Source organism: Oncorhynchus clarkii, chromosome 6 (genome assembly GCF_045791955.1).
Source record: "Oncorhynchus clarkii lewisi isolate Uvic-CL-2024 chromosome 6, UVic_Ocla_1.0, whole genome shotgun sequence".
NCBI lineage: Eukaryota > Metazoa > Chordata > Actinopteri > Salmoniformes > Salmonidae > Oncorhynchus > Oncorhynchus clarkii.
Window position 1 is genome coordinate 55,641,107 of NC_092152.1, and position 14,473 is coordinate 55,655,579.

Here is a 14,473-nt window from a genome sequence, read left to right on the forward strand (position 1 = left end):
CTGTACCTGGAAGATAGCAAGTGTTTATGGCGTTGTGTTAGGGCGAGTGGTTTGCTGATGTCAACGTTGTGAACAGAGTGCCCCATGGTGGCGGTGGGGTTATGGGATGGGCAGGCATAAGCTACGGAGAGCAAACACTACTGCATTTTATTGATGGCAATTTGAATGCACAGAGATTGCGTGACGAGATCCTGAGGCCCATTGTCGTGCCATTCATCAGCCGCCACCACCTCATGTTTCAGCATGATAATGGACAGACCCATGTCACAAGGATCTGTACACAATTCCTGGAAGCTGGAAATGTCCCAGTTCTTTCATACTCACCAGACAAGTCACCCATTGAGTATGTTTGGGATGCTCTGGATCGATGTGTACGACCGCGTGTTCCAGTTCACGGCAATATCCAGCAACTTCACACAGACTTTGAAGAAGAGTGGGACAACATTCCACAGGCCACAATCAACATCCTGATCAACTCTATGCGAAGATGTGTCATGCTGCATGAGGCAAATGGTGGTCACACCAGATACTGACTGTTTTCTGATCCACACCCCTACCTCTTTTTTTTAAGGTATCTGTGACCAACAGATGCATATCTGTATGCATATCTGAAATCCATAGATTAGGGCCTAATTTATTTATTTAAACTGACTGATTTCCTTATATGAACTGTAACTCAGTAAAATCTGTGAAATTGTTGCATGTTGCATATATATTTTTTGTTCAATAGCACCCATAAGCTTGGTTTAGTCATCTTCTCCCTGGTGTTCACAACTATCCATCTTTCCATGTGTATAAACATCAATATACAATACATTCCTTGCACCCCCCACACATCAAAGCAACTATAGAAGTATTTTCTATTGCAGGTGCCCTTAATCGTAAAGGCTCATATCAGGTTTCAGAAATAGGATCCTTTTAAATGCCCGTTTCACTCAAAAGCCCTAAACTGTGCTGAGTATATGGTTAACATTAATGTTTGATGGGGCCACTTTTAGTTCCATGTTATCTTTTGTGTATATACAGTACCTCAGATAGTAGGTGTAGTTTGTGGCTTTCAAAGAATATACTTAAGCATAAACATCTAACCAGGTAATGCTTTCTACTGCCTTAAATATCGATCTTGAGGAAAGATCAAATATACCTGATGCCAATTGTTTGCCTCTTCTACTTTCGAAAATATACTCTCTGTGCACATCTGCAGAATGTTCATTTTATTCTCATGATACTGCAACAAATATTTGCATTTTATTACTAGATGTTTTTGATATTTAGTTTGTTGTTCATGTCTCATCAAAATACAAACAGAATTGTAATATTCTTATTACGCTTGATTTTAATCTTATCCCCACAAATATTTATAGAATTACATTCTACAGTAGTTGCTAGGTCCATCTTCCGATCGAATGTGTCCAAGTCTCTTATCCAGGTATCCAGGTGTCCAAGTGTATCACTTTCCATAGAGCACTAACACAGCTATTCTAGAGAGGCACGCTGCCAAAACAACATGTTTCACTTTCCCCCTGTGAATACCCAAATCACAGACGCTGTTCAGAGCCCCAACCCATCCGGCTCAGTCAGGCAGGAAGTCCCTGAATGAGCTGAAGCTGAAGCTGCGGCCAGAGGGGCCAGGAGGATTGGAGTTGATCCTGGGGATCTTCTCCATCAGCTTGGAGACTGCTCTCCTGCGAAATGAGGCTGGGGAAGTGTCAAGTTGCTGGATCACATCTCCATAAAGAACACTAAAGACGGCCGCTGTCTCTTCCCATCCGTCACGCACTGAAATCTCGTGGAAGGGCAGTTTTAGGCCCTGTGACAGGCCTTCTCCATCCTCAGTACTCACCATTCGGTCAAACTCAAGGTCCTTCTTATTGGCCACAATAACTATGGGAGGAGGCTCAGGGCTGCACTTGCGGGCGCCTGAAGAGGAGTGGATGTGATTGACGAGGAAACAGAGGCGCATGACCTCGTCAAAGCTACACCTGTCTGTTACAGAGTACACAATCACAAATCCATCTCCCCACTTTATCTTTTCTTCGATCAGCAGGGCATCTTCCTCCTTACAATAAATGTAGATTTAGATATAGAACTGCAACAACAACACAAAAATCATATATCAATAAAAAAACTATACACTGAGTACACCAAACATTAGGAACACCTTCCTTAATATAGAGTTACACCCGCCCACTCCCTTTTGCCCTCAGAACAGACTCAACTCGTTGGGGTATGGACTCTACAAGGTGTTAAAAGAGTTCCACAGGGATGCTTCCCACAGTTGTGTCAAGTTGGCTGGATGTCCTTTGGATGGTGCACCATTCTTGATACACACAAAACTGTTGAGTATGAAAAACCCAGCAGTATTGATGTTCTTGACACAAACAGGCGCGCCTGGCACCTACTACCATACTCCGTTCAAAGGCACTTAAATCTTTTGTCTTGCCCATTCACCCTCTGGCACAAATACACAATCCATGTCTCAAGACTTTAAAATCATCTGGTCAGCCTATGTCATGGAGCAGGTGTTCTTAATGTTTTGTATACTCAGTGTATATGATTGAGTGGAATGTATTTGCGGAAATAATATGGCCAATTGACTGGTAACACATAAGCTTCAAACTGCTGACCATGGTTGCATTATAATGAATACTCGGGATTCTGAATCTGGACAGAAACATGAGTGGTCAATGATGATTAGATAGAATTGTAGGCTATGTTAAAACAATTTAGATTGTTTCATAGGATGATTGCATAACTGTTAGGTCAAGCCAAGCACGCTCACCTGCCCTGCTGTGTCCAGTATTTCAAAGTGTACCACATCACCACCAATAGACATCTCATGTCTGTATATGGTCTCTGCAGAAAGACATGCCAATTGTTTGTCAAACTTGATAGAGTGATCCATATTTATATTATATTCATTCTAATTATTTATTAATCCTTATTAATGCACTAGGCTACACTGCGTCTTTACGCATGGCATGACATATCGGATTAAAGTCGACGCAATCCCTCTCCCTCTGAATACCTACCGAGCGTTGGGTCATACTCGCCAATGAATCTTCTAGTGATAAAGCGCACAGCCATTGCTGTAAAATACGAAATGAAATATGAGTTTTATGAAAATTACTTTTGATAGATATTACACGTGTGAAACTGAAGCAAGTCTGGAACTAGAGCACAAATCAGGATAATCTGATATAACACATAACCTATGATATAATATTTTCTACATCAATTATTGTTTCTATGCTAAAGTGGCTCTGTGCTTACCAGTTTTGCCAACAGCCGCTTGGCCCAATATCACTATCCTGACCGTTCTCGAAGGCAAACTGCCTGTCCTTTTCAAAGTTCTTGATAGACCAAAATTGGTGGACATGGTTTCTTTATCCATTGGATGTTGTTAAATTAGTCATCAAATTCAACATGCAACCATAAAAAGTTTCCAATTCATATTCGATGCGTTCCCCGAGCTCTACGAGATTGTACCAGCACCCACTCCTGAATAGCAACCTGGACTCAGGGGGTAGACGTAACATAGTAAAGAAAAAGCCTGGCCCTCAAATTAGTATGATAAGTTATGTATGGTATGCATTAATTTGTGGATGTCCATTATCCATTTATTATATGTTAGGTATTAGAATTCGTATGGTTAGCTAAGCTTAACAATTTAACCTAACATACTAAGTAGTTGCAAAGTTGCTAATTAGCTAAAATGCTAATGTTGCTCATGATGACATTCAGACACGCAACATTTGTTTTTTTTTGTCCACTCTGCACAATCACCCTCCGAAGACAGTAACAACCGACCTTTCAATGAGGACTCAAATCTTTTGCCAGTTCACGTCACCTATTTGTGGGCCAAGTCCTCTTTGTATTCACATTGCTATGTTTAGAAAGGAACCAAGATCTTTTTCCAACATGCACTCTGGGATTTTACAAAGTTGGTAACATAAGATTGGTAACATAATACATAGCAATAGAGTAACTACAGAATAATGCTGTCATTGAAAATTGTACACCCAAGGTGGGCTACTGCCCTTTTAAGAGCTAGAATAGATTGCCTACCATATGGTGTGATTTTCACTAAATATGTTGTCTTCTCACATTATTCAATCTCCAAAATCAATAAACAGCTTATGAAGCTCTCTTAGCCTATAGATCACCTATAGAAAAAAAACTATCTCAACAAAAATTAAAGTCCTTGACAATCGCTAGTCAATATACAAAAACAGCAGTTTTTCCCCACGAACATGCACATCCTCATCTTCTCTTTTGTGACACCAACGTGAGGGTTTATGGCAGGGAAAACAGTGTTGCAGTAGTCTAGTGTGTGGTGCGGGAATAATGACAAGCGAATTTGGGGAGCTTGGCGTTCAATGTCCTAAAAAAATGGAACCAGACCCAAAATTCAAGCAAAGCGAAGTCAGACCACCTCTCGAGATGGTCTCAGTTCGGATCGCTTCGGGGCTCTTTTGAGGGGTCTGAGTTCTTTTGGAGTGTTCACACTGCACAAAACAAAATTAAACAAACCACATTGAGTTCACAAAAACTGTCTGAAAAGGACCAAGTGTGAAAACGTTGTCTTAGATTTTCGTTTACTATATTATGTCTAGTCTATGAGACCAGGCTGGAATACCTCAAGTTTTCCTTCTTTTCTGTCTTCAAGCTAGGTTTCTCAACTCCGCAAAATATCATATGGCTATTTGTCATATAGGCGAGAAACTGTGCCTGAATTTCACCAATTTCATAACAGATTCATAAATAATTGACCTATGACAGATTGTTGTAGATGTACAATATAAGCACATCTGCTTACATAAAAAAGGTACATTTACAAAGAGTAACTTTAAAGTTACCAAATGTTGTGTATAAATAAGTTTTCCCATTATATTTTCATACTGAGCACGTGTTCTCAATTTCAGTGCCACATTCACTGACCAAACGTTTATTTACAATTCAAAACATATAGCATCATGTCAATCTGGGAGCAACTTCGATTGTGTTGATCCGAAGCACTGTCTGTGGTTGTACAATAACTGAAAAAGGAAAATACAATAGTTAGTCTTGCAGCAGCCACACTTATGTAGCATTATTCTGAAAAACACACTGTCAGGTTATTCATATTGCTTTCACAGAATTTACTTCAGAGGATGAAAATCCTTTAGAATATTTGAACATATAATTCATGAAAAATGCAAGGCCTCAAGTGTGCCTCTCTTTTCTGTTGTGATATCCTGGGTCATTTCCGCTCTCTGGAGAAATTTAATGTTCCTGTTTACTCCAAGAAAACAATATCAAATTATACTTGACCAGTAATTGGCATGTGTGGACAGAGGAATTTAGGTCATTCATTGAATCTAAAAAAAAAATGATTATGATCCAGTGATCACCCAACTATGTATCCCTTAATTAAAAAGTGTGTAGTGTACCCATTCATACAGTGGTTTCCCACTTTCCTTTTCTACTAGCTACCCTGGAATGTGTCACTTTCCCACACTAAAACTCTTGCAGCTTTTACACAGTTGTTCATGCTGACAATTCTCCCTGGGAAATTATATTTGACGTTTACATTAGAGTGTTGTTGTTTAGATTGTTTCCCAATTAAATTAAAATACCCTTCATAGGAATATTAAGGGAATAAAGGAATAATGTTGTGCTAGCTTAGATTTGTACACTACACTACACTTTAAGATATTATTTTAACCTCATTGCTAAAATATAAAGAAAAACAATCAACATGTAAAAATATATATATATATATATATATATATATATATATATATATATATATATATATACTTTTTTTCTTCTGGTATCTGTGTCTTTTCCAGAACCGCATATGAACTTTGGGCCATGTTTGGGTTTTGAATGTATGCAGTAAGGCATAGAATATACTGCACTTTTTTGTTGTTGTCATATTCATGTCATATTCATATTCTAACAGCCATTTCCCCTCCTCTATTCACATGTAGTTGTGATTTGGTCAGAGTAGAGGCAACTGTCATTGAGAAGTTGAGTGTCCATTTTGCAAGTCGACAATGGAAAGTGACAAATGAGGACCTGATCCTCATTGAAAACCACATTAGACTTGAGAAGGTCTGTGTGCTTTATATTCTGAGTGTTATTACTATTTGGAAAGGACATCTGTGGTACATACATGGATACGTGGATATACTGTACCTTGATGGTAATTTGATGATCTGAGAACTTTGATGACGTGCTAGGGCAGGACACAGAAGTCCTGAACGACAGCTCTTCAATTAGTTATTTCCCTCAGAGAGAGATTGATCCTATTCATTCATCTCTGAAATGCACGCTTGTTGTGTAACTACTCACTGGCTATAAATTACTTACACACCAATTTTATACAGATGAGACGCATTAATGAAAGCTGCTGATTTCCTTTTGCCTTTTGATTTCAACACAACAGTCATCAAGCTTATCATATGTAATGGTTAGCTAATGTGCAAATTTAGCTTGCTCTATTTCAGAGATAATACACTGCACGAATAATTCGACCAGTTTAGATTTGTGGACATACGGGTAAACGACCTACCCATTTGATTAAGAACAATAATTTTCATATGTGCTTGTAATCTCCAACACGCTCTCAGCATCTCCAGATATCCATTCCTCAAAGTCAGCGCCATATTGCCAGTGAACGGTGGGCGTTACAGTCATTACATTCCCCGTATAACTGTCAAGTAAAATAAGTTCCATAAAAAACTATTGCTATTAGGAAATTAAAGATGCATTATACATAAATCCCTTCGCCATTTGCTGGTTGCTAAAATTCTAATAGTCGCCTAATTTCATGTTGTGACAAAACAAGCAAGAGTAGTATGGAGATGTATTGTACGGTCTAAACCGCTGTGAAATATATTTTCCATATATATAATATAATATATATATATATATATATATATATATATATATATATATATATATATATTTTCCATGTTTGAAGCTGGTGTACAAAACCGAAAGAAAAATACAAAAAAATGAATGTAAGAATAGGAAGCATTTCAATAGCGCACATAGAACAGAGCTACTGGTTTCAATGAGATATATAACGCACATTTCTATGTGCATTTGGTCTGTCGCCCAAAAACATATTGCAGCTTTAAGAACCAACATTTCACTTTTTTGTTGTTGCAAAACATGTATTTAATACAAAAATGCAGTGGAAGGCAGAAATAGGTGTGAATGAATGAGAAATATGCTGCCACATACCTAAAAAATAACATATATCATTAATAAGACGCCAGCCACTCAAGTCATAGACTGTTCTCTCTACTACCGCACAGCAAACGGTACAGATGCACCAAGTCTGGAACCAACAGGAACCTGAACAGCTTCTACCACCAAGCTATGACTGCTAAATAGTTAACCAATCGCTAACTGGCCCTTTTTGCTCTAATCTCCTTAAACTCATCACATACGCTGCTGTTACAGTCTTATAGGTACTTTATCTCTACCTATATGTACATATCTACCTCAATGAACTTGTACCCCTGCACATCTACTCTGTACTGGTACGCTGTGTATATATAGCAAAGTTATCATTTAATTGTTTACCATTTCTATTTTTCTTTCATTGTTGGGAAGGTCCTGTAAGTAAGCATTTCACTGTTAAGTCTCCCCTATTGTTTACAAAGCATGTGACAAATATTTGATTTGATGAAGACTTTTTATTCCAAAATAAATACATTTAAAAAACTATATTTTTGAAGGTTCCCATGAGGACTTTTCCCAGCCTCAACACTTTGGCAAAAGCAAACAGAACAGCGTCTGTAGACACCTCTGTGGCAAAGCAACAGCTCCGTTTTTTTAGGGGGGGAATACCAGTACTGTAGGTCAAAATAAGGAAAGTCACAGTGGAGTGCCAAAACACAGAGTTGGCTGGGAATTGTGTATTTAGGGTTTAATATTACTGTATTGAATGACCATTTCCTTGTCAAGATTGTGGGATATCTTTTTTAAATGTTTTATATGCATTGGCAGAGAAATGTATAACTAACAGAAGCAGACTCCAGTGCTGCCTGCAACCTTTGAAATACAGGTCTAGTCTTCATTTTGCTTGCTCCAACCTGTCCCTTAACGTTTGTGGGTTGGTGAGAAAGACAAACACGTCTGGTCATTTTCAGCACCAGAGCCCATGCTTCCCAAATTGTCTAGTCAGGCCTCTCTCTTGTCCAATGGTAATCATAATGGAGGCTATACTCATGCCACATAAGGCCGTCAGACTCCCAGCAGGAGAATGGGCATATCCTAGGCCTAAATTGAAAAGGTTTCCTGCTTTTACAAATTGCAGTAAATCAAGACACCAGTAGGAGTCCTCATGTAAAGAAATTAGCTAAACTTGCAGTTCCGGCTCTCAACAGAGATCTGTAAACTGTGTTCCCCTACCATGAAATGTACTTTGACGCAAGCAAAAATATGTTCAGGAAATTTACCTTTTCTAGTTGACTCGGATATTTCAATACATTATGCCTTCACATTTTCTTCAGAGAAAAGGGCAAATAGTCAGAGACAATTTTAATGCATTTTTAAAATGTTTAATTGTACATAAACAAACCAACCAACCAAATAGGGATCACAATTTTGGCTCACAAAATGACTGCTTATTGAGTGTGCACTTAGCTTCACGCCTGTGGAGACCGTGTTATCCTTAATCCAAAACATTTAAGACAATATCGAACTGAAATTATTTTAAAAAGCAACTGTTTTGGCCATGTAATAAATTCAGCAATGTCTATGCCTCACAGCAAAATCACAACATTGTAAAACAAAACAAAAATAAAGAAAACCATTTCATTGAATTCAACTAAAGGAGACTTCACAGAAATGCATTATTTTATCAATTAATATTACAGCTGTACAGACTAAGGTTTGGTCATGTGGCAAGTAAGCTCTACATGGTTGAACTTCTTTGAATTTCAATGTCACATTGTGAAATATAATAACTTTGTTCAAGTAGAAAAGGCAAAAACTGTACAAACCAAATTTTAAATAGAAAAATCAGTCACTTTGTACCAATAATAATGCTAAAAATATCCAACAGGTTTCTTTTTTAGGATCACATTTAAAACTCAGACCTAGCAGCTGACAAATCTGGAAATACAAATCTATCACAATGTTAAAATGAAATGAGCCCAGTCAATCCAATTACAATTTGTCTATTTTTTCTGCAGGTCAATTAATTTTAGGAGATTCCATCCAACACATTTTTTGTTGAACAATGGGAGATCAATTTCCCAGAGAAGTGGTTTTTAACTGTGAAAATAATTAAAGGGTAGTTCTGAGTACAGAACACCTGACAGTTCTATGATGTGGGAAGAGGTTCCATTTCTAAGACCCAACCCTGGTTTGAGAAGAGGGCCCTGACGTTAACCAACAGGGATGGAGCCATGTTTTAACAACTGCAAAGACAATGGTTTGTATAGATGTGGACCACTTAAATGATGACAGTAGAAGGGATTCATTTTGCCCAATTAAAGCAAATTGACAAGGTTAATGCACAACGACACACACTTAACATGGCAAAAGTTATCAGACAAAATCATAAGGTCAGATAAAGCATCACTTCACACGCTACAGACTGTGCCAATGCAATACATCTATATTAAAAGACAAGGTATGCTAATAAAACCTGTGCTCTCTGGGAGTAAAATACAAAGTTTATCAGGACCTGCATGAAAAGGTAGTGTTTAGCCTTTATTATGAGACAAAAACAAATCACTGAAAACACTCCCAACCCAACATAATTAATCCTGAATTAGCTACAAATAAACCTTTAGAGGCACTTGGTTTTAATGCATGTGATCTTTGATTTTGTTGTTTGACCTAGTTTGGGGACTACTTGTACAGAAAAATCTAAATCTTTCCAACACCTAACTTCACCTCAAATCCTAATGTAAAATATGGGTCCCTAAAATGAGACTAAACACACACATGAAAACCTACGAGGTACAACCCACCACATTAACGTTGAAAAAGAAACCAACCCCTACTTTTTGTTGCCCAGATCATAACTTCAGTGGGTAACGTGTAAGAGATAAATGTGTCCAACAGTATCATTTGGCACTCGTTTATTCATCTTTTTTTCTTTCTATAAACAAAACTCAATCACATTTTGCTGAGGATTACAGTGCAGTTACAAAAACGTGCATGCTAAATATAGATTTAACTGTGAAAAGAAAATCAATTCTGCTAATTTAGTATATTTTATTATTCAGACTAAGGATGATTTCCACACAAAAGGAAATTAAAACATTATGTGCCTGTGATGACTTCACACACTGAAAGACAAAAACGGTGATTCAAGTGTATATCGTTGTCACTCCCAAAAAACTCCCAAAAATGTACCATCATGCCAACTAGCCTAGCACAAAATTACAAAGTCATCCCCAGTTCAGCAAAATGTGGCCAAAGACATCCTAAAAAAAAGTGTATAACTTACAAGAGAAAAAACACCCAAACACAGAAGTCGTTTCTATAAATTGATTGGTTGTTTTCAGACACAAAACAAAAACGTAGGTTGGGGGGCGCTAGGAAGACCGCTCAAAACATAATGAAAAAAAGAAATTAGTTTACTATCAAGGTAAAAATTAAACAAAACAAAATTAAACAGATTTGGAAAAATCGAGTGGTTATGTCAGTAAGTTCTAGAAAAATAGATTCTCTTTTTTGCTTAAAACAATACTCATGTAGCTTTATACATTGATTTTCTTGGCAGTCTTTCTAGCGCACCCTACTGGGAGAGAGAGAAACACAGAACACCACCCCCCCCCCCCCCCCCCCCCCCCCCCCCCCAATAAATGCCAAAAGGTCAAAAAGGTGAACATTTCAAGCGTCAGAGAGGTGCAGAGGACAACGAACTGGACGATGAACTTTTGACGCCACATCAACATGCTAGGCAAACGATGAACAAACGGGCACGAAGATATCTAGAATAAAACAAAACAGGGAGACAAACCTAGGTTAAAGCAACAACAGAAAAAGGAGAGGGGAGAAAAAAGAAAATCATGAATGATTATCTTTGCATGAGGAAGGGAGGGGGTCACTACCAGATACACAATCTAAACACAGAACATTTAATGTGAGACAGAAGAGGTGAAAGGGTGAGAGGACGGAGGGGGAACACAAGCAACATGCGAACAGAGAATTGAGGTGAGAACTTACAGGACACAACACCGAGACACCACACTGACTGCCTACTACTGTACAGTCAACATTTGTGACTTAGTATTACGTTTGAGGATTTTTAATACTGTAGTCAAAAATAAAAATGAAAATAAATAAATGATCAGTAGTATTCCAATTTCAGAAAATAATCCTCCCAAGGGGTTTAGTGCCGTCTGTCCCAATGTGCTTTTATAATTTCCTAACTGATTGTAAAAATTGCAATTTTTTGATATTCATTGCTTGTAATGAGTCACCTGGGTTATGAGCCAGCAATATTAGATGAAGTGTGCTTTGATAGAATGATCTATGAGAGCGGATTGTCAACTAATCTCAATTGACATTTCTCTTTGGATTTTGTGCTTTATCTGTTCATAATTCCATCATATGCAATGCAGCTTACATGCAATGCAATTTACATCCACAGCAAAACAGTGAAGTACAGTATCTGGCAAGGAGGTACCTTTTTAAATAAGAGGCAGTTTGTCAATACAATACAGAAAGGGTAAGTAAAGACAGCGCAAACAAACTTCAGACATTTTATATAACAAATTAGTAAAAAAGTTTAACCTATAAAACTTTAAGACTACATTAGTCTGTTTCACTTTGTAAACAAAACAGCTTTTCTGTGAGTGTTTGGCATCTTCTCATGTTACCTCTACCATAATCTGCTGCTATTCTTAAGGATTCGTCTTCTGTACGCTTACTCAAAATTATGCCTTTCATACGAAACAAAATGTATGAGATGTACAGCAAAGTTTACAGTGATGGTTTAGTTCATATACAACAACTATGTGCTCCCATCAGTTGAGATTCAGTCTTTGGACTTATTTTAATGGCAGCAAATACCCTTGACTTAACCCTGCTTAAGCCTATTTTCTCAGTTGGTATTGTTATGCACATGGAAATAATAGTTAAATAGGCACACATCTATTCTTAAAATGTAAGGGGACTACTGTTTCGAAATCTTTAGCAGCTCTGGCAAATCCTACTCATTGACAGTTGTATACAAAATTGCCACTTGTTGCACATTAACAATAAACACTTGAATAGGGCTACACAGGTCAGTAGTTTAACCCTCACATATTTAAATGTAGTAACCAACGTCACATTAGGATTCTACAAAATACTGTTGAAGATTCTTGAAAACGATCATTTAAATTCAGAGAAATAATGTAGGCAATAAATAGTTCCCGACACTCCGGAGAAGTATAAAACCCCTATAAAAATAGAAAAGGCATAATAGTTTTGTAATATACATCTGGACAATTGTTCATTTTCCATTTCCATAAAAACACTTCATAAGATAATGGAAGTCTAAGAAACTGATTACTGTGTTTGTTGTAGTGATAAACATTTATTTAACGTCGCCAATCATGAAATGCTAGCGTTTTTAGTCAATAATAAATACACACAAGGGAATAAAAATCTGCAGGGAAGCCAGTATTTTGAGTGAGTAGTCTCATCTAACCAGCTCGGAGGTAGAGCAGACTACTTAAAACTGCGGATGACGAATAATTACAAAACATTTGGGTTAACACCGAGGATAAATAATAATCAAATAAATTATAATATCTACTTCGAGCATTATTTTTGCATCAGTAATTAGTAGAGACGATTGGATCATTTAGGATGAATCTGTCAAAATGGTCCGACGGTGCACTTTTTTTTGAACATCTTTTCTAGAACACTCACTATTGCTGCAAGCTTAAAATGCCAAGTGATATTCCATTTAGTGTTAGAAGTAGGACTGATGATCTACTTGAACTGACAGCTAAAAACAGAAAGGAAATCGATTGAATGTGAAGTTTCTAAATGGGGCGGAATGCTCGTTTGAAGTTAAAAGATTGTGACAGAATAGAGACTAAGTTATTGCCACTCTTAAAAGTCCTGTGAAGGGCAGCATTAAGACAGAAGGCCAAATTTACACATCTGACAGGTGGGGAATAAAATAACTTAAGCCAGATGACACCATAGTGGCTGTGTTCATTCAAACTTAAAAGTAGGACAATTATACCTCCCTTCACATACATTCAGCACAGTATCTGTTAAATGATGCAGGACCCCATATTCTCTATCAGATATCCAATTGAAAAAAAGGGTGAAGTATTTCAGATAAACTACACTACATGCCTGAAGCAAGGGAGTGGCGTTGTGACATTGTCTTGAGACAAATCAAGAGGTTGGCAAGTTAAATATCTCACAAAACCATCCAAGGCAATACTGCTGACGTCTTACAAATCAATTCATTCAGAGTTGTAAAAACGTATATTTTGCGCCAAAATATAATGTTGAGGAAAGAAATTCAAGCTTCTTGTTGGTTGTTGAATAAATAAATAAACAAACAAAAATATAAATAATAAGTAAAAGCCTACTGTATGCATTGTATTCCTGGTAGAGCATCACAAATAGACTTCAGGCAACTTATACAAAATAAAAAATAGAAAAGGTCTCGTCTGCTGGAGTGAAGTCAGATCTTGCGTACATGTAGATAATTGATCATTTCAGTTGGCAAACAGCTATTGTTTTCTTGCCATTATCCGGTGCATGGTCTGTCCATCCTCATTTCAAAAAGGCAGTTTTCTGGAAGGCTCCGCATGACGCTCAGTGTCCTAATGTACTGTATCAGTTTACGAATGCAACCATGTGGATGGTTTGGTTATGATGGGATTCATTTAAAGTGGGGCCAGGAGGCATGGGGCAGGATAAGGTGGTGGTGGATGCAGGAGTAAAAAATTAAGGGGATATTTTGGCAACTGGCTGTCATTCTGCAACATCATTATAACTTAAAACTTTTACACAGAAAACTAATGACCACCTTAACCTAAAAAAATACAATTATGTTTAAAAACAAACTACTTCAAAACCAAAACAGAATGTAAGTGTCCAGTTTCAGTTGAGCAAAATATACGTATCATTTCGCATGTTTTTTTTTGTTTGTTTTCTGCTTGCGTTTGTTAATACAGAGAATAAAAAGGATTGACCCCAGCAAAGTGGTCATCTTGTCATGCGTAAAGGGAGAGGGAAGAATGAGGAGAGGGGTAGGGGTTTGCAGCAGCGTTTTAGTTTCTTATTTCACACACTCCACTTACCAGAAAAAAACATTTCCTAACCAAGTCCAATTGAGAGAAAGCGCTCAGTATGGCTTGCTGTCATTTTTGGATCGCTTCAGCTGCACCTTTAGTCGCTTCATACCAATTTGGAAACCGTTCATCGACTGAATGGCGGCCTGAGATGAGACTGGATTGTCGTAACTCACAAAGCCTGTAAGAGAATCCAGTTAAAA

The 14,473-nt window shown here is 37.5% G+C and overlaps 2 protein-coding genes across 51 annotated transcripts in view; both read right to left on the reverse strand.

Moving 5' to 3' along the window:
• Nucleotides 1–1,195: 1,195 nt before the first annotated feature.
• LOC139412136 (ras-related and estrogen-regulated growth inhibitor-like) lies at nt 1,196–3,521 on the reverse strand. Its single transcript, XM_071158947.1, has 4 exons — nt 3,274–3,521; nt 3,033–3,089; nt 2,783–2,856; nt 1,196–2,059 (listed from the first exon to the last, which is right to left on the reverse strand). Exons 1-4 carry the CDS (start codon nt 3,392–3,394, stop codon nt 1,574–1,576), a joined length of 738 nt encoding a protein of 245 aa, XP_071015048.1. The 5' UTR covers nt 3,395–3,521; the 3' UTR covers nt 1,196–1,573.
• Nucleotides 3,522–4,211: 690 nt separating this feature from the next.
• LOC139411311 (cugbp, Elav-like family member 1) overlaps nt 4,212–14,473 on the reverse strand; it is a 56,214-nt gene continuing 45,952 nt past the window's right edge. For 32 of the 50 annotated variants that reach the window (XM_071157474.1, XM_071157504.1, XM_071157482.1 and 29 more), the window contains one exon: nt 9,702–14,451. In XM_071157474.1, the coding sequence (XP_071013575.1) occupies nt 14,324–14,451 (128 nt within the window). In that variant the 3' untranslated portion in view covers nt 9,702–14,323. Of the gene's footprint in view, nt 5,040–9,701; nt 14,452–14,473 lie in introns of those variants that run through there. The other 18 variants (XM_071157490.1, XM_071157502.1, XM_071157496.1 and 15 more) reach the window with 2 other exon arrangements.